The sequence below is a fragment of the Physella acuta genome, unplaced genomic scaffold (genome assembly GCF_028476545.2).
Source record: "Physella acuta isolate Inbredline_101_S28 unplaced genomic scaffold, ASM2847654v3 ptg000342l, whole genome shotgun sequence".
In the NCBI taxonomy this organism is placed as follows: domain Eukaryota; kingdom Metazoa; phylum Mollusca; class Gastropoda; family Physidae; genus Physella; species Physella acuta.
In genome coordinates this window covers 78,546-96,749 of record NW_026731861.1, presented here as the reverse complement: position 1 = coordinate 96,749, position 18,204 = coordinate 78,546, and the positions used below count along the sequence as shown (strand labels likewise).

Here is an 18,204-nt window from a genome sequence, read left to right as displayed (position 1 = left end):
CGAAGAAAATATATGGTACTTATTAAGATATTAACATGAGCTATTGTAGAGAACGAGCCGACCCGCGGCGTAAAGCCGCTATTTAGTTCATTTATTTTCTACTTTTCGGTAATTCATAATTTGTGAATTCGACAGTACCAATGCTGCCACTGAAAATATTTGCTTTAAAACACTACCCCCCCCCCCTTTCCCCCAACCCTTACCCTATACACCCCCCCCCCCCCGTGAAAGCAGCCTCCTCTTAGTTACCTCCTCTAAGTTTAAAATCGTTTGAAACTAAATTATCTGCCCCTAATAGCCGTCACTAAACCCAGCTCCACGAATGTAAACATTTAGAGTGAACCACAGCTCACCAGACCATGTAGGGGTGGGGTGGTAGTGATAGAGAGGAAGAGAGGGGACTGCAAGGCGCGCTTGCAGCTTGTTTTGTAACGTCTCCCAGAAGAGAATTATATATACGAGCCGGCCCGCGGCATAACATACGCCGCTATTTAGTTGTTTCTAATTTTCAGTAATTCATAATTTGTGAATTCGACAGTACCAACGCTGACACTGAAAATATTTCTTTAAAACACTATAAGTATCTCGTTAAGGACCATAACCCCCCCCACCCTTCCTTCCCCCCCCCCCCCCCGCCCCCCCTACGTTTAAAATCGTTGGTTCTGCTTGTAAACATTTAGAGTGAACACAGCTCACTAAAACCATGTAGGGGTGGGGAGGTAGGGAGCGCGTTTACAGCTTGTTTTATAGGCGCGTTTGCAGCTTGTTTTCTAGCGGCTCCCAGAAGAGAATTATATATATAGATAGATTGGTTACTTAGCCTTGCCCGAGTCTTAGCACTAGCCATTACCATAACCACGATTCTAACCTTTAACCCTGACCTAATCCTTGACCCTAGTCTTAACTCGAATAACTACAAAAAACAACAACAATATAATATAATGTAATGTTATGACTTTATAAGAACCAATTATACAAATTTCTTGATTTTTAATTAAATATTAATCAACTGATTATTTAACTGGGGCTTCCAATGTTCAAACAACGACAAAAACTTGGAAATTTCACGAATTGAAACTGGACAGATTCTAGTTTTGGTGGGGTACAGTTGTGATGTTTTTTGCAGACGAGAGCTGTCGCTAGCTGTGTTATTAATTTGCATGTGCACGCGCATGTGCAATCGTTAACTTGGCTGAGGATAAAAATAAATAAATTTAAAAAAAGGTAAATTAACTTACACGTGATGAGAATCTTGTTTAAGATGAGTTTAAGCCTTTTTTCTTCATTTTTTCTTCTTCTTGAAAATGTCGGTTTGAGTATCAAACCTAATTTTAACACAAGTCTTTCTGGAGATCTAAGCTACGCAAGAACCTTACCATAACCCTAATACTACTACATTAACACATATTTCTACAGATCTTAGCTAAGCAAGAACCTTACCATAACCCTAATACAACTACATTAACACATATTTCTACAGATCTTAGCTAAGCAAGAACCTTACCATAACCCTAATACAACTACATTAACACATATTTCTACAGATCTTAGCTAAGCAAGAACCTTACCATAACCCTAATACAACTACATTAACAGTCACATTTCTGCAGATCTAAGCTAAGCAAGAACCTTACCATAACCCTAATACAACTATATTAACAGTCACATTTCTGCAGATCTAAGCTAAGCAAGAACCTTACCATAACCCTAATACAACTACATTAACACACACATTTCTGCAGATCTAAGCTAAGCAAGAACCTTACCATAACCCTAATACAACTACATTAACAGTCACATTTCTGCAGATCTAAGCTAAGCAAGAACCTTACCATAACCCTAATACAACTACATTAACAGTCACATTTCTGCAGATCTAAGCTAAGCAAGAACCTTACCATAACCCTAATACAACTACATTAACAGTCACATTTCTGCAGATCTAAGCTAAGCAAGAACCTTACCATAACCCTAATACAACTACATTAACACACACATTTCTGCAGATCTAAGCTAAGCAAGAAACTTACCATAACCCTAATACAACTACATTAACACACACATTTCAACAGATCTAAGCTAAGCAAGAACCTTACCATAACCCTAATACAACTACATTAACACACACATTTCAACAGATCTAAGCTAAGCAAGAACCTTACCATAACCCTAATGCAACTACATTAACAGTCACATTTCTGCAGATCTAAGCTAAGCAAGAACCTTACCATAACCCTAATACAACTACATTAACACACACATTTCTGCAGATCTAAGCTAAGCAAGAAACTTACCATAACCCTAATACAACTACATTAACACACACATTTCAACAGATCTAAGCTAAGCAAGAACCTTACCATAACCCTAATACAACTACATTAACACACACATTTCAACAGATCTAAGCTAAGCAAGAACCTTACCATAACCCTAATACAACTACATTAACAGTCACATTTCTGCAGATCTAAGCTAAGTAAGAACCTTACCATAACCCTAATACAACTACATCAACAGTCACATTTCTGCAGATTTAAGCTAAGCAAGAACCTTACCATAACCCTAATACAACTACATTAACAGTCACATTTCTGCAGATCTAAGCTAAGCAAGAACCTTACCATAACCCTAATACAACTACATTAACACACACATTTCAACAGATCTAAGCTAAGCAAGAAACTTACCATAACCCTAATACAACTACATTAACACATTTCTGCAGATCTAAGCTAAGCAAGAACCTTACCATAACCCTAATACAACTACATTAACACACGCATTTCTGCAGATCTAAGCTAAGCAAGAACCTTACCATAACCCTAATACAACTACATTAACAGTCACATTTCTGCAGATCTAAGCTAAGAAAGAACCTTACCATAACCCTAATACAACTACATTAACACATTTCTGCAGATCTAAGCTAAGCAAGAACCTTACCATAACCCTAATACAACTACATTAACACATTTCTGCAGATCTAAGCTACGCAAGAACCTTACCATAACCATAATACAACTACATTAACACATTTCTGCAGATCTAAGCTAAGCAAGAACCTTACCATAACCCTAATACTACTACATTAACACATTTCTGCAGATCTAAGCTAAGCAAGAACCTTACCATAACCCTAATACAACTACATTAACACATTTCTGCAGATCTAAGCTAAGCAAGAACCTTACCATAACCCTAATACTACTACATTAACACATTTCTGCAGATCTAAGCTAAGCAAGAACCTTACCATAACCCTAATACTGCTACATTAACACATTTCTGCAGATCTAAGCTAAGCAAGAACCTTACCATAACCCTAATACTGCTACATTAACACATTTCTGCAGATCTAAGCTAAGCAAGAACCTTACCATAACCCTAATACAACTACATTAACACATTTCTGCAGATCTAAGCTACGCAAGAACCTTACCATAACCATAATACAACTACATTAACACATTTCTGCAGATCTAAGCTAAGCAAGAACCTTACCATAACCCTAATACTACTACATTAACACATTTCTGCAGATCTAAGCTAAGCAAGAACCTTACCATAACCCTAATACAACTACATTAACACATTTCTGCAGATCTAAGCTAAGCAAGAACCTTACCATAACCCTAATACTACTACATTAACACATTTCTGCAGATCTAAGCTAAGCAAGAACCTTACCATAACCCTAATACTGCTACATTAACACATTTCTGCAGATCTAAGCTAAGCAAGAACCTTACCATAACCCTAATACTGCTACATTAACACATTTCTGCAGATCTAAGCTAAGCAAGAACCTTACCATAACCCTAATACTACTACATTAACACATTTCTGCAGATCTAAGCTAAGCAAGAACCTTACCATAACCCTAATACAACTACATTAACAGTCACATTTCTGCAGATTTAGCGTCAGCACGAACCGTACAAAAGCTTGTCAGACGTACCTGCATTTTTCATGTAGGAAATATTGTTTCCTTCCCTTTAGTACAATCAGATCCACTTGTTCGTTGTTGATGTCAGGCAGTTGACTATACGCAGTGTAATCTACTGTACTATTAAAAACACAATAACGTTTCAGTCATCTCTAGAATGCAGGAGCTAAATTTTCAACTCTAAAGCTCAAAATCCTTTAGGTAGTAAATTAACTGTAATAATTACATTTGGGCTATGGGGTCGTCCGTAAATGACGTCACATTCGTAGGGGAAGTGGGGTCCGTTATTTTGTGACGGTGTGGAGGGGGGGGGGCGGGGTGGGGGGGGTTCAGATTGTGCAACGTCACACTTTTGCATTATAGAAAAGCAATGGTAGAAAACAAATTTTAACCTTTATTTCGCGTTTTAGAAAACTGTTTTAATACATTGTAATAGGAATTGATTAAAATACTCTATTTTGACAGAGTTCAGACAAGATTTTGGGAAAATATCGATGTTTTAAAAAAAAGTCCAACTGCAATTTTGAGGGGGGGGGGGTGGAGGCTGAGGTGTAACGTCATTTTAGGGGGGTCTGGCTTTTTGTGAAGATGTGTGACGGGGGGGGGGGGGGAGGGGGGGTTGTAAAAATCGTCCCAAAAAAGCGTGACGTCATATATGGATGACCCTTATCTCAAATTTTACATTTTACTTTTACTTTATCTAAAAAGAAAATGACCAAAAGAACATTGGAAACTTTGACGCATGTGGTTTTATGTAGTTAACTTACAGAAACAAAACATAGTTTTTGTGTCAGTTAGAGAAAAAACATGTATAGTTTTTGTATAGAATACAGAAACAAAACATAGTTTAATACAGAAATAAAACATAGTTTTTGTGTCAGTTAGAGAAAAAACATGTATAGTTTTTGTATAGAATACAGAAACAAAACATAGTTTAAATACAGAAACAAAACATAGTTTTTGTGTCAGTTAGAGAAAAAACATGTATAGTTTTTGTATAGAATACAGAAACAAAACATAGTTTAATACAGAAATAAAACATAGTTTTTGTGTCCTTACAGAATCAAAATATGTAGTTCTTGTGTCCGTTACAGAAAACGTATAGTTTTTGTGTCTGTTACATAAATAAAATATAGTTTTTGTGTCCGTCAATGAAACAAAACATATAGCTTTTGTGCACATTTTAAAACAACATATATAGTTTTTGTGTCCATTACGGAAACAAAAACATATAGTTTTTCTGTCCGTTAATGAAAAATAAAACATTTTTTTTGTGTCCGTTACAGAAACAAAACATATAGTTTCTCTCCCCTTTTCAGAAACAAATCGTTTTTCTGAGCGTTTCTGACAGAAACTAGTCATGCGATATCTGTGGGGGCCAGTTGCTACTTAAAAGCTTGATGTACTCACGACGTGCAACATGCATGGTGCTGGATACGGGACGCCTCTCTGCCACTCACGGGCGGCCATATCTGCAGAAGGTCAAGGTCAAGGTCAAAAGATGCGTTCTGATTCAACAGTAGCGAGATGACATTGAGATGAGTTTTCATAATGTGTAGCCAAAAACGTGATTTGATTGCATTGTGCATATTAATGCAAACAGGTTTGATAAAATATCCTTCAAGTGTATCAATCTTATTTATTTGATTCCTTATGTAATTTAAAAATAAATAACCTTCTCACCGTATTGAATACGGAATATAAAGAACACATTGTAATCATGAAAAAATCTAAATATAGATTTTTACAAATTTCTACGTTTTATGGCCTAGAAAGTCTGGACAAAACCCGCGCCCCAGCAATTATGATCCAAGAAAAACTATTTAGCGCTGGGGTTGTTTACGTTTAAATAATTCAGTTTTAGAAAACAAGGTCACGCGTCTAAAAATACATGATTAGTAACGCGTAGATGAATCTCTTATAAAAGGTTGCGTCTATCTGTGCGTAGAACTACACCGCAGCAATCGCGACGGGTACGCTGGTATGATGATGAAAACAACGAAAATCATGTCGTTTACCTCAAAACTCTGATTCACTAAGTTTTGAATTTCTTCTTCCGTTTTAAAAAGTTCAGCGTAGAGTTCGTAGATTTTTTCTTCGTCTGCTGTTGTGGGTTGCCTGAAATTCAAATTAATTAGTTAATTATGCTAATGAACTGGTGAAATATGGTGTGGTGACACATGTTGTGTTTTGGGTGAGAGAAAAAATAAACACTTTGGCAACGATAAAATGGTTAGTGTTGTAAGGGCTAACATTCAACGCAGACCATAATAAGTTGACATCACGACACATTTTATATAGATGTGTATTGTGTATGTGTGCGTGTTTATTTGTATGTATATGGTAGTGCGTGTAGTTTTATCTACAAATATTCGCTTTGACACGACGATTTAACCAACTCCACGGGCCCTGTATGTAGGGCTAGTGAGGTAAATCTGTATTATGTCCCTTTAATAAACTAAGACAATTCCTTAGTTGTTACTAATGTTCCATGCTGTAGCTCTATAAGTGCCAAATTTAGTAAGTTTGAAACTCCAAAGGGGAAAAACCAAAGAAATACCGAACAATGAACATGTCAAGAAGAGTTACCGGCAAAAGGAAGAGAATGATTTTTATGTTTTATTTAATTTTTAAAAAATACACCTTTTGTCGACAGACTATGCTAATCGTTTAGAAAATAAGAAATAATTGTAAATAATCTGAGAATAAAATCTTAACTTTGTCAATCTTATGGATTAATTAGCTAAATAATTACTTATGTTATATCACTTACGTGGTTTTGCACAATGATGCGCCCACAAGCACGGAAAGCACCAGACAGATGTAGATCAGAGTCATCTGAAAGTAATTATTAAATTTGTTTCAAGTACACATTGACGTGTATATGGTATCGGCGCATCTGTTTAGTGGCCTTGACATATGATTATGAAGAGATTGATCGGTCAGCATTATGTCCAGCCCTGTTTATTTTCCCCAAGTCAGGTTCCTATCAAAGCGGAATGGACTTATACAAACTCGACACCCCCCCCCCTCCGGAACCGAACGAAAATCTCAAGAAGTAACAGTTGGGTGATCTACCGTCCTAAAACTAATGTTTTAGAGATAAATATTGAAAAAAAAACACATTTTAAAAATAGTAACTTTTTCTAGCGAACTTCTTTAGATTGACTACAATTATACATTAATAAAAACAATAACGAGATAAATATTTACAACAATAAAAATATTCAAAAGCACCTCTTGACATTATAGACAAAACACCAGCTTTCTAAAGTTTTAAATATTGCTAATAACAAACCTTTTTATGTACAAATAAAAATAAATACCCTAATTTTAAAAAAATATCACCTTACGATGTGACGTAATGTTAATTCAGGTCTTCTATTTACAAGAGAAGACTGCGAGTGTTTTATACCTTTTCTATACCTCCGGGTGTTGCTCATATTTTCCTAGAACATATTTTTAAATGTTGAATGTCGTATAGCTCTAGAAGATCAACGAAAGCAAAACATAGCATTGACCTTCTTTAAGTTTATAGGTTTATATCCTTGTTTTATTTTCTTTTGTGTGTGTATTGCTCCCGTGAAAGTGTGTCAAGGAAGGTGAAGGCTATTGGACGGCGACCAGGACAGACAAGGTATTAGTGTGTGGAAGTGGTGGGGTGGGGGGGGGGATAAGCTAGGTAGGGTGGGGCTAGAGTGAGAAATGGTGGGGGTCAGGCAGTGGTGGACGACCCCCACCCCACTGAACACCGAAAGGAATCCTGGTGTGACGTCAGGAAGGGTGCAAGTATATGCTGATTATACTTTACATGCTCATTATACTATGCAGGTACATGAATTTTCTAATATAATTTGCTGGTATATGCTCATTATACTGTGCAGATACATGTATTTTCTGTTATAAATTGCAGATATATGCTCATTGTACTATGCAGTTACATGTATTTTCTAATATAATTTGCAGGTACATGCTCATTATACTAAGCAGGTACGTGTATTTTCTAATATAATTTGCAGGTATATGCTCATTATACTGTGCAGATACATGTACTTTCTAATATATTTTGCTTGCAATAAAATGCTCATTATACTATGCAGGTACATGTATTTTCTGTTATAATTAGCAGGTACATTCTCATTATACTTTACAAGTATTTGCTAATATAATTAGCAGGTATATGCTCTTCATACTATGCAGGTACATGCTGATATTATGTGCAGCTACTGACTGATATAATTTTCAGTTATAAACTGATATAATCTGCACGTAAACCCTACTATAAATTTCTCTACAGAAATCTGATTATACCTTCCAGGTATTTACAAGTTGCTGCTTGTCGGTATTAGGAATGGGAAAATATAGGAGAATAGAATTTTTTTCTTCACACTAATAATAATGGAGAAGTTATATAGTCTGATTATATAAGTTCATGGTGTTAGGGCTTGGTTGGGTTCAGGCTATGGTTAGGATTAAAGGCCTGTTTTCAACTGTAGGTAGGTATAGCTATTATTTTTAAATATACTTTTTGCAAACGGACACCCCTAGGTAGGCATAATTAACCTTTTAAGAACAGTCTATTAAAATGGCATTTTCAAATACTGAATTAATAAACCCTCTCAAAAACAAATCTAAAATATTTTTCCCCACATCCTTGCCAGATGATGTAAAATAGCCTTGAGAACCATTGTTTAAATTGGTACGCTAAAAGAACTGTTACTACATTTGTATCGTTTGTAATCATTTCCTCTTGCGTTCGATTGAATATATCCGGTTTCATTTCTTAACATGGATCTACATCCGGTTGCTTGTCTAAGAAACAGCGAGAAAAGCAAAACACCTCACCAAAAATGTCCTCGATTAATTGTTGTTGGGCAGGTAGTTGTGTCTAAAAATAGACGCGTGCGTGAAAAAGCGGTGACCTTGACATCTTTGAAAACACTGGCTCGCATAATGAGAGGATTAGAGGTCGGCACATGACATGCATACATAAAAATACACAATGGTACCTTTATTCCAAGTAGGCTATTCTTGGCTCAACCACAATTCAGGTGGGCCAAAATAGGTTATGCGTGGCTCAATCACAATTGGTCCAAATAGACTATGTGGCTCAACCACACTAGGCCCAACTAGACAACACGTGGCCAATCACACTGGGCCCAACTAGACAACACGTGGCCAACCACACTGGGCCCAAATAGACCACACGTGGCTCAACCACACTGGGCCCAAATAGACCACACGTGGCTCAACCACACTGGGCCCAACTAGACTACACGTGGCCCAACCACACTGGGCCAAACTAGACTCTAAGTGGCCCAACCACACTTTCGGTGGGTCCAAAATATGGCCAAAAAGAGTCAACGTGACCAAAGACATTGTAACCTCACCTTTGGCCTTAGTCCAAGCTCTAACCCTAAACCTAGCAATAAAAATCGCCAATAGTATTTTCCCCCTTAAACATTTCCTTAAAAAAAAAAACTCATTTTCAATCATACAACAGATTTTTACTTTCTCGTAACAGAGTATTTAAGAAAGTATTGTAATCTTGCACAAAATTTTAAATGAGAATTCAAGTTTTCGCCTTTTTACACCTCACCACTTTATTGTATACGGAGTATAAATGATGCATTGTAATCAAGCTAAAATGAATATATATATATATATATATATATATATATATATATATATATATATATATATATATATATATATATATATATATATATATATATATAATTCTCTTCTGGGAGCCGTTAGAAAACAAGCTGCAAGCGCCTCCTTGCATTCCCCTCTCTTTCTCTCTATCACTGTCACTACCACCCCCACCCCATCCCCACATTGTCTGGTGAGTTGTGTTCACTCTAAATGTTTACAAATCATAGATCCGGGTTTTTATTAGGGGCACATAATTTAGTTCGATTTTAAACTTACAGGAGGTAACTAAGAAATAACTAAGAGGAGGCTGCTTTCACGGGGGGGGGGGGGGGGGAAGGGGGGGGGGTGTAGGGTTAGGGGAAAGGGGGGGGGGTTAGTGTTTTAAAGCAAATATTTTCAGTGGCAGCATTGGTACTGTCGAATTCACAAATTATGAATTACTGAAAAGTAGAAAATAAAAGAACTAAATAGCGGCGTATGATACGCTGCGGGTCGGCTCGTATATATATATATAATTCTCTTCTGGAATCAGTTAGAAAACAAGCTGCAAGCGCTCCTTACAGTCCCCTCTCTTTGTCTCTATCACTATCACTACCACCCCCACCCCACCCCAACATTGTCTGGTGAGCGGTGTTCACTCTAAATTTTTACAAAGCTAAATGTTTACAAATTGTAGAGCCGTACAGCCGGGTTTCTATTAAGGGCAGATAATTTAGTTCGATTTTAAACCTACAGGAGGTAACTAAGAAATAACTAAGAGGAGGCTGCTTTCACGGGGGGGGGGGGGGGGGGGGTGTACGGTCGGGGTTAGGGGAAAGGGGGGGGGGGGTTAGTGTTTTAAAGCAAATATTTTCAGTGGCATCATTGGTACTGTCGAATTTACAAATTATGAATTACTGAAAAGTAGAAAATAAAACAACTAAATAGCGGCGTATGATACGCTGCGGGTCGGCTCGTATATATATATTTATATATTTATATATACCATGTATACATTGTTTAAGTTCGTTTAGTGTGCAACTCTTTTTCTGTTCCATACTATTCTTTTTTTTTCAATTAAGTATTAAGAAATTTAATGACTAACCAGTCAACAACATATTATCAAATCAAGTAACATTATCCTATCGAAAATAAATTAATATAATTTTCTTTTTGTATTGTTTTTCATTACTTCCTTTCTCTTTTTATTTATCTTGATTAGTATGTTTTCTTTTCGATTTTTTCTTAATAATATAAAGTTGTTGTTTGAAAATGTTGTTTCTTTCTGCTGGTTCTTTTGGTTTTTTGTGTCTTGTGTGTTTGAAGTTGTTCGTTGTTTGTGTTATATTTTGCTTTTTATGTCCCCTTATTGATGTCCTTTGTCATTTCTGGTGCCATATTTTTGATTTTCGTCAGGAATTCATGTTTAATAGATATAGGTTAATCGTCTTGTAAAACAAGACATGCAGGCAATATCTACAAATATGGTAGTGTAAAGTAGTATAATTGTGTTAATAATTTGGCCGGAAGGGGGGGGGGGGGGCGGGGAGAGAAATAACAATAATAGTATCAGTAATTTAAAAAAGAAATACAAAATAATCCTCCATATACTATGACGTGACGCCTTTTATGCCGATTTTTACTCCTACCCCTTCAATCATCACAACAAACCAGAGCCCCCCCCCCCCCCACCCCACATACACCCACACATACACACACATGACTTTAAAAAAAGTTTATCCCCATCCACACCCAAACATCGATAGCTCTCATTACAAATATATTGTATATTTTTAGGTTAGAGTTAATATCGTTATATCTGAATAGACATACAGAAGTACATATGAATAAATAGACAAACAAACACACATAATGATCGTGAATGGAGATAAAAATTCAACAAATTTAAATTTTCTAATTTTTATTTTATTTACAAATGTTTTGATTCGATTCTATTTCACAATTCCTTTTTAATTTTTTAAATTTTTTTAAAAAGAATCACACATTGTTAAAGCATTGGCAGAAACCAGGGAATTTGACGATCTGGAGGGAAACAGATGCCAGAGTTGGTTCGGTGCAGTTGTGGCCTTTCTGGCAGACGAGAGCCGCGGTCGTCTGCGTCACCGTTGCGCATGTGCACGTGCAGGTGCAATTATCCGATTGGCTGAGGAGGAAAAATATCAAACAGTTGACGTGTCGATAAGATCTTTAGTGTACATTCTGGATGTAACATAACTCTGTGCCTAACTCTAAGACGTGACATTAGTCAAAAAAGTAATTTTAAAACAAAAATCGAACTTTAGATTAGCATTAACCCTGTCCTCTGAAACCTAAAATTGCAAGCATTGAATACTAAACCCAGCTCTAAAAAAATAAGACAAAAAAAACCGCCCTAATCCGCGTAACTTAACTTATAATGAGATTTTTAAAAAAAAAAACGAATTCTAAAAATAGCACTATATCAAAGCCGTAACCCAATTAGAATAATTGCTAATAACATAAACGTTTTAAAACGTTAAGTAGAAATTTAAATTCCCTCTCAGAAGAAGATGCAGATGAAGTAGAGCTCATCTGTTTCTCTTAATTTCTCTTAATTAGAACTTGATGAGTTTGTGTGGCAAGCACTATGCCCCACCCACCTTTACTTTCCCGGACTCGAGCCGGGTACCCATTAGAGCTGGGTGGACTCAGGAACATCCAACAAACTTACACACAATCCGAACTCGAGAATTTCGAGTTAATAATTGAGTTATTAAGGCAACAGATCAAGAGAAAACTAAACCCTCTATTAGATAAATCACTTCAGTATAGACTAACCCTAACGAATAGTATACCCAACCTAACCCTAACTCTTACCAAAAGTAGACCTAACCTAACCCTAAGCCTAACCAAGTTTTCACCTAACATAAACCTAACCAAGAGTAGACCTAACCTAACCCTAACCCAGGGGTCTCCAAACTACGGCCCGCGGGCCGGATGCGGCCCGCGAAGTCCTCTCATCCGGCCCGCGAAGATCTTTTTGTCCAAGAAAAAATCGTTTGTCGTTGATTGCTGAGGAACTTTGCCCAGAAAAATCAAAGACATGCCTGGAAGAATCTGGCCCCTGAACTGAAATTTGATAGTTAATGCGGCCCTCGGACTGAAAAGTTTGGAGACCCCTGCCCTAACCCTAACTAAGAGTAGACCTAACCTAACCCTAACCAAGTTTTGACCTAACCATAACCCTACATTACCTGCATATCTGATGGACGAACCACTGTTTCCTGTCCTTCAGTCCCACCAAGGTGACCAGTTCGTTCTTCTCGTCCAGTAGCTCATCAAACACCGTGTAATTTACTGACCTGATCAAGCACATTTTTACTAATTAGGTGACTCGTCATTAACTAGACAAGATACTTTGTGATTGACTTAGTTCATAAAATACAGGTGTTAAAGGTAAAGCTCCCATATAGAGTCTAACTCTTTTTAGGGCAGATGATGTAGATTTTTCTTACATTTCTTGACCCCGGCATATGATCAGCACTATGCACAGCTGCCTTTACTTTCCCCAACGTTAGTCAGGTACCCATTAGAGCTGGGTGGACTGAAGGAAGTCATGAGAACTTAAGTCCGGACCCAGATCTGAACTCGAGATTATCGAGTAAGCAGTCAAACGACCAACACAATAAAGGTTTTAGTTACTTAAGTCACAACAACAGTTGAGTTACAACTTACCACAAAGGTGAGATACAAGACACGACAAAGGTGAGATACAAGACACGACAAAGGTGACTTATAAGACACGACAAAGGTGAGTTACAAGACACGACAAAGGTGAGATACAAGACACGACAAAGGTGAGTTACAACACACAGCACAGGTGAGTACGAAACACGACAAAGGTGAGTTACAAGACACGACAAAGGTGAGTTACAAGACACGACAAAGGTGAGTTACAAGACACGACAAAGGTGAGTTACAAGACACGACAAAGGTGAGTTACAAGACACGACAAAGGTGAGTTACAAGACACGACAAAGGTGAGTTACAAGATACGACAAAGTTGAGATACAAGACACGACAAAGTTGAGTTACAAGACACGACAAAGGTGAGTTACAAGACACGACAAAGGTGAGTTACAAGACACGACAAAGGTGAGTTACAAGACACGACAAAGTTGAGATACAAGACACGACAAAGTTGAGTTACAAGACACGACAAAGGTGAGTTACAAGACACGACAAAGGTGAGTTACAAGACACAATACAGGTGAGTTACAAGACGCAACACAGGTGAGTTACATCACACCACAACACAGGTGAGTTACTTACGACATGCAACACCCGTGTTCCTCGACTGTAGGTCTCATTACGTCATACAATGGCGGCCAAATCTGCAGAAGTATTGTAGAATTGCTGTTAGCCATACCACCAATTAAGTTTACAAGTTCAGTCAAAAGAACACACAAACTGTCAATTATACCGAAACACCTGTGTACAATGTGTCAACCAAGGTAGTGTTGTCATGTATTGTCCATTTCTTCTCCATAAAAAAAAACCTACATTATGGAAGATTAATTTTTTGCGACATCTTAAATGAGGCAGAAATGTTTTCTTTTTGTATAATCTTGTTTTGTTCTTGTTTCATATTTTTTAACGAAGGGCTTTAATTAAGTAAGTTTACTTTAATAAAATAAAGTTTATTGCCTTTTGATAAGATGCTAATGTATGGAAAGAAATTTTTTTAATCTAAAAAAGAAAAATAATACATGAGAAATCAAGCTAAATTCGGTGCTCCACCGCTTAATGGGGCGTATCGAAATGGCCGTTGTTTCAATATTTGTGGCTTGCTTTTTTTTCCGGATATTGGCTTCTTGGGATGTTTTTCTTTCGGTTAAATGTTCGCCACTTAAATTTTTTTTACAGGCAAGATGTTTATATATACATAGATTCTTCTTCTTTTTCTTCGTTCTTAATTTTAGTGTTGGATGCGATCCCCTCCAACGCAATTAAGTATACGTGTCAACTGGTTATGCGCCTTATGTTTAAAAGTACTGACAATAAGACTGAAAAAAACAGAACATCATTTACGTTAAGTACTAGGCTGTTTATATATTTTTTGTGTCACACTGTTAGAATAAAAAAACATTTTTTACCTGAAAGCTCTCATTAACCCTGCTTTGAATTTCGTCTTCCGTTTTAAACAACTCGGCGTAAAGTTCGTAGATTTTGTCTTCCTCTGATGTCGTGGGTTGTCTGAAATTAATGAGCTAATTAGACTAAAGCCATTAGGAGATTTTACGCACATCGCACTGTGTTATATAAGTGTTACGTGGAATTTATCGAGGATTGAAGTTGACATCACACACATTAGCGGTCAACTTTATAGAAGTAAACCCGACTACTTAAAGACAACTTTGAGCCCACTCAGCTCCAGTGAGTACCCAGCTTTAATTTGGAGGGGGGCGTTTGGCTCCAATGAGCACTGGCAATCCAACATTTCACTTGCTTGAAGTCTTACCAGCACGATTAGAATATAAAGAAAGTAAAAAGTCGGAACTTCTTAACGAAACGAATGAATCAACCTCGCGTAAAAAACTATATAAATTTTTTAGTAAATCTAGTAGAAAAAAAAACTGACTTTCAAAGGGCAGTCTATGTAGATATTTGACAATAAATATTAGACTAAAAACATGAAATACTTACGTCGTGCTGGCTAACGATAGAGCCAGGAGCACCGCAAATCCAACACATGAGGCAATGAAAGCCATCTGAGAAAACATTAATCTCAAGGATTAACTTACAACTATTATCTTAACACTTTGTAGCTGTGAAAATAATGCCTAGGCCATAAACATTTTAACATGTAAGCTTGGGTCTAAATAATAATTAGGAGGTAATAAAATACTAGTGCTACTAATAAAAATAATAAATAATAATTTTGTCATTAAAAAAATGATAATAATGAAGACAGTAATGCATTATTTTTAATAATAAATTTAGTTGAATTTATTTTTTAACTTTAAGTTTGTCCGAAACAGCTGTCTTATTTTACAAAGAAAAAAATGTTTAAATATTTGTTTAATTAAAAAATATGTTTACCTTAAACTTAAACACTTTGAGGTAGTTGAGTGCTAACAGCTAGTTTTGTGTATGCAATAATTACTAACGGCTAGTTTGCTGTATGCATCAAGTGAGCGTAGTGGGTAGAGTTTGGGCGTTTTATGTTGTTTTTTTCAGCATCCGTCAGAACAATGTTTTCGCGAGTTTCACCAGAACTACCTACACCTGCATCCTATTGTTGTGGTTGTACCCCATTTGTTCGTGCTAAAAGGTGACAAGGATAACAGATGTCACTGACTTGTTTTTGTGACCTTATTAGGGGAATAGCTGGGATTTAGGGGGGGGGGGGTTGTTGGGATTAAGGGGGATGTATGTATGTGCGTAGGCTTGTGTTCATGAGGGTATGAGTAGGTGTATAATGAGAAGGGGGGTGGTGATATCACATGTCTTTTCGCAGTCTAGAATAAGGGGGTCTTATGACACACTCCAAGGGGTGGGGGGGGAAGGGTTAAAACTTTTGCGACTATATGTGAGGAGGTGTGGAGGGTGGGAGGATCGGATCAGAGGGTCAGTAAATGTGACGACACATTTTGCATTTAACCGTTATTTCGAGTTTTTAAAAGACCTTTTTTTAAATTAAAAAAAAAACATAATTATGCTCAATGCTGACCGAGCACAGCAAATTTAAAAAAATATTGTCGTTTTGAGGGGTTGGTAGGCTGCAGTGTGACTGTGACGTTATTTATGGGTGGATTCTATATTTTTGTGACGATATGTGACACGTGACTTCCTTAATGATGACCCCTTAGACAAAAAAATAATTTTTATTTATTTTCTTTGTTAGTGATTCTATAAATATAATAGAACTACTGAATTATTTTTTTTACTAAAACATCAAATTAGTATACGTTTGCAGATTTTAAACCTAGCACCAAGAGTTATTATACTATTGTGTTCCTTCACTATTAAAATCGTCCATTTTGTTTCGGTAGAGTAGCTGACATTTTTTGGCTGTATTACAGGTATACAGATGTTGTTGCAGCATTCTTCACCGAGATTTTGGTAATTAGTACGCACATCCGGTTTCATATTAATTTATTAAACCTAGATTAACATCCGGTGGTTGAATTACATTTAACTAACACGATACCAGTAGCGTAGCGAGGGGGGGGGGGGGGCGGAGGGGGGGGGACATATGTCCCCGGGCGCCGACCTTAGGGGGCGCCAAAATGGGTTGGAAAAAGGTTGAGGGGGGTGCAAATCGAAAGTTTGAGGGGGGTGCAAATGGAAATCTAGAGGGGGGGGTGCAAATCAAAATCTCGAGGGGGGGGGGTGCAAATAGAAAAGTTTGTCCCCGGGCGCCTGGAAGGGTCGCTACGCCTATGCACGATACCACTAAAACAGTTTACAGCTTAGTGTAGTGGCTGCAGTTTTTTGACCGACACTTTCGCACGATAACTCTACGTATAAAGACAGAAACATTTATACTTAAAATGTTTAATATTTGATCCTTTTAGGACTTAGGCCTACACTTGCAATTGTTTCATTATAAAAATGTTTCATAAATTAAAAGAAAAATATGAGAATGTATTTTTAATTTACCTTCTGAATATTCCATCAATCAAGCAATGCTGCAGTTAAAGGGAAACTACTCATACAATTTTTTTCAAAATGTGTTATTCATTGTTAAATCCCTTGGTGATTGAAATTATTATGTGGCCTTATTTTAGGTCCAAGTGTCGACTTGATGTTTGATAGAAAATCAATAACAACCTTATTAATATCAATAGGCGGACACAAAATGGGGACAAATCGGTCGTTCCTCGATGCATGGGTGTCTGTTGGAATAGACAAAGGGATCACGTGACCCTCCCCCCCCCCCCCGCCTCTTCTCCCGATCTTAATAAGTTATTAAACTAATACATAGACAGTATAAAATAATAATAATCAATACCATTGAAAAGTAACTTTAAAATTTATTAAGATTTGTGAAATATTAGCTCGTGAATTAGCTCTTGGGAGCCGCCTAGATTTCAATAAGGTAACGATTAATTGTTTGAAGACTCCAGTTGTAGAACTGCAAATAGTGTGATTATCGCCCTTGGCTTACTAGCCATTGTGAACAATAGATTAATACCAAACAGAGGCGTAGCTATCCTTCCCGGCGCCCGGGGACATACTTTCAATTTGGCGCCCCCCTCGGGAGCAAATTTTCGATTTGCACCCCCCCCTCAAACTTTTCATTTGCACCCCCCCCCCCTCAAACTTTCGATTTGCACCCCCCCTCTCAAGCTTTCAATTTGGCGCCCCCCCCCCCCTAAGGTCGGCGCCCGGGGACATATGTCCCCCCCCCCCCCGCCCCCCCACCCCCCCCCCCTCGCTACGCCTCTGATACCAAACTTAGGTGTGTCCTAAATATATCTATAAACTCATGGGCGAGAGTCGTATTTTTTCTAGGGGTTGGGGACCCAAGCTAGATTTTTTTAAGGGAGGGTGGGGGTAAAGTTTACAGGCGTATAAATAGTCGTAGTAGGTCGGCATGGTAGGGAGGGAGAGCTCATGGGTGCTAACCCGCA

The 18,204-nt window shown here is 37.4% G+C and overlaps 2 protein-coding genes across 2 annotated transcripts; both read right to left on the bottom strand.

The window, feature by feature from the left end:
• Positions 1-939: 939 nt before the first annotated feature.
• On the bottom strand, positions 940-7,384 carry LOC131941043 (uncharacterized). The gene is made up of 6 exons (XM_059300026.1): positions 7,365-7,384; positions 6,723-6,787; positions 5,968-6,067; positions 5,360-5,421; positions 3,962-4,069; positions 940-1,192 (listed from the first exon to the last, which is right to left on the bottom strand). Exons 2-6 carry the CDS (start codon positions 6,785-6,787, stop codon positions 1,018-1,020), a joined length of 510 nt encoding a protein of 169 aa, XP_059156009.1. The 5' UTR covers positions 7,365-7,384; the 3' UTR covers positions 940-1,017.
• A 4,121-nt stretch (positions 7,385-11,505) lies between these two features.
• On the bottom strand, positions 11,506-15,868 carry LOC131941041 (uncharacterized). Its single transcript, XM_059300024.1, has 6 exons — positions 15,668-15,868; positions 15,272-15,336; positions 14,722-14,821; positions 13,898-13,959; positions 12,820-12,927; positions 11,506-11,750 (listed from the first exon to the last, which is right to left on the bottom strand). Exons 2-6 carry the CDS (start codon positions 15,334-15,336, stop codon positions 11,585-11,587), a joined length of 501 nt encoding a protein of 166 aa, XP_059156007.1. The 5' UTR covers positions 15,668-15,868; the 3' UTR covers positions 11,506-11,584.
• Positions 15,869-18,204: the final 2,336 nt, after the last annotated feature.

Bases quoted from the DNA above. Each gene is read 5' to 3' on its own strand.
- LOC131941043 (XM_059300026.1), bottom strand. From the start codon at position 6,787: ATGACTCTGATCTACATCTGTCTGGTGCTTTCCGTGCTTGTGGGCGCA. The intron at 6,068-6,722 runs GTAAGTGATATA...TTTGAATTTCAG, and splicing joins GCATCATTGTGCAAAACCAC to GCAACCCACAACAGCAGACG. The intron at 4,070-5,359 runs GTGAGTACATCA...TGTTTTTAATAG, and splicing joins CACCATGCATGTTGCACGTC to TACAGTAGATTACACTGCGT.
- LOC131941041 (XM_059300024.1), bottom strand. From the start codon at position 15,336: ATGGCTTTCATTGCCTCATGTGTTGGATTTGCGGTGCTCCTGGCTCTA. The intron at 14,822-15,271 runs GTAAGTATTTCA...CATTAATTTCAG, and splicing joins CTATCGTTAGCCAGCACGAC to ACAACCCACGACATCAGAGG. The intron at 12,928-13,897 runs GTAAGTAACTCA...GTGCTTGATCAG, and splicing joins GAACACGGGTGTTGCATGTC to GTCAGTAAATTACACGGTGT.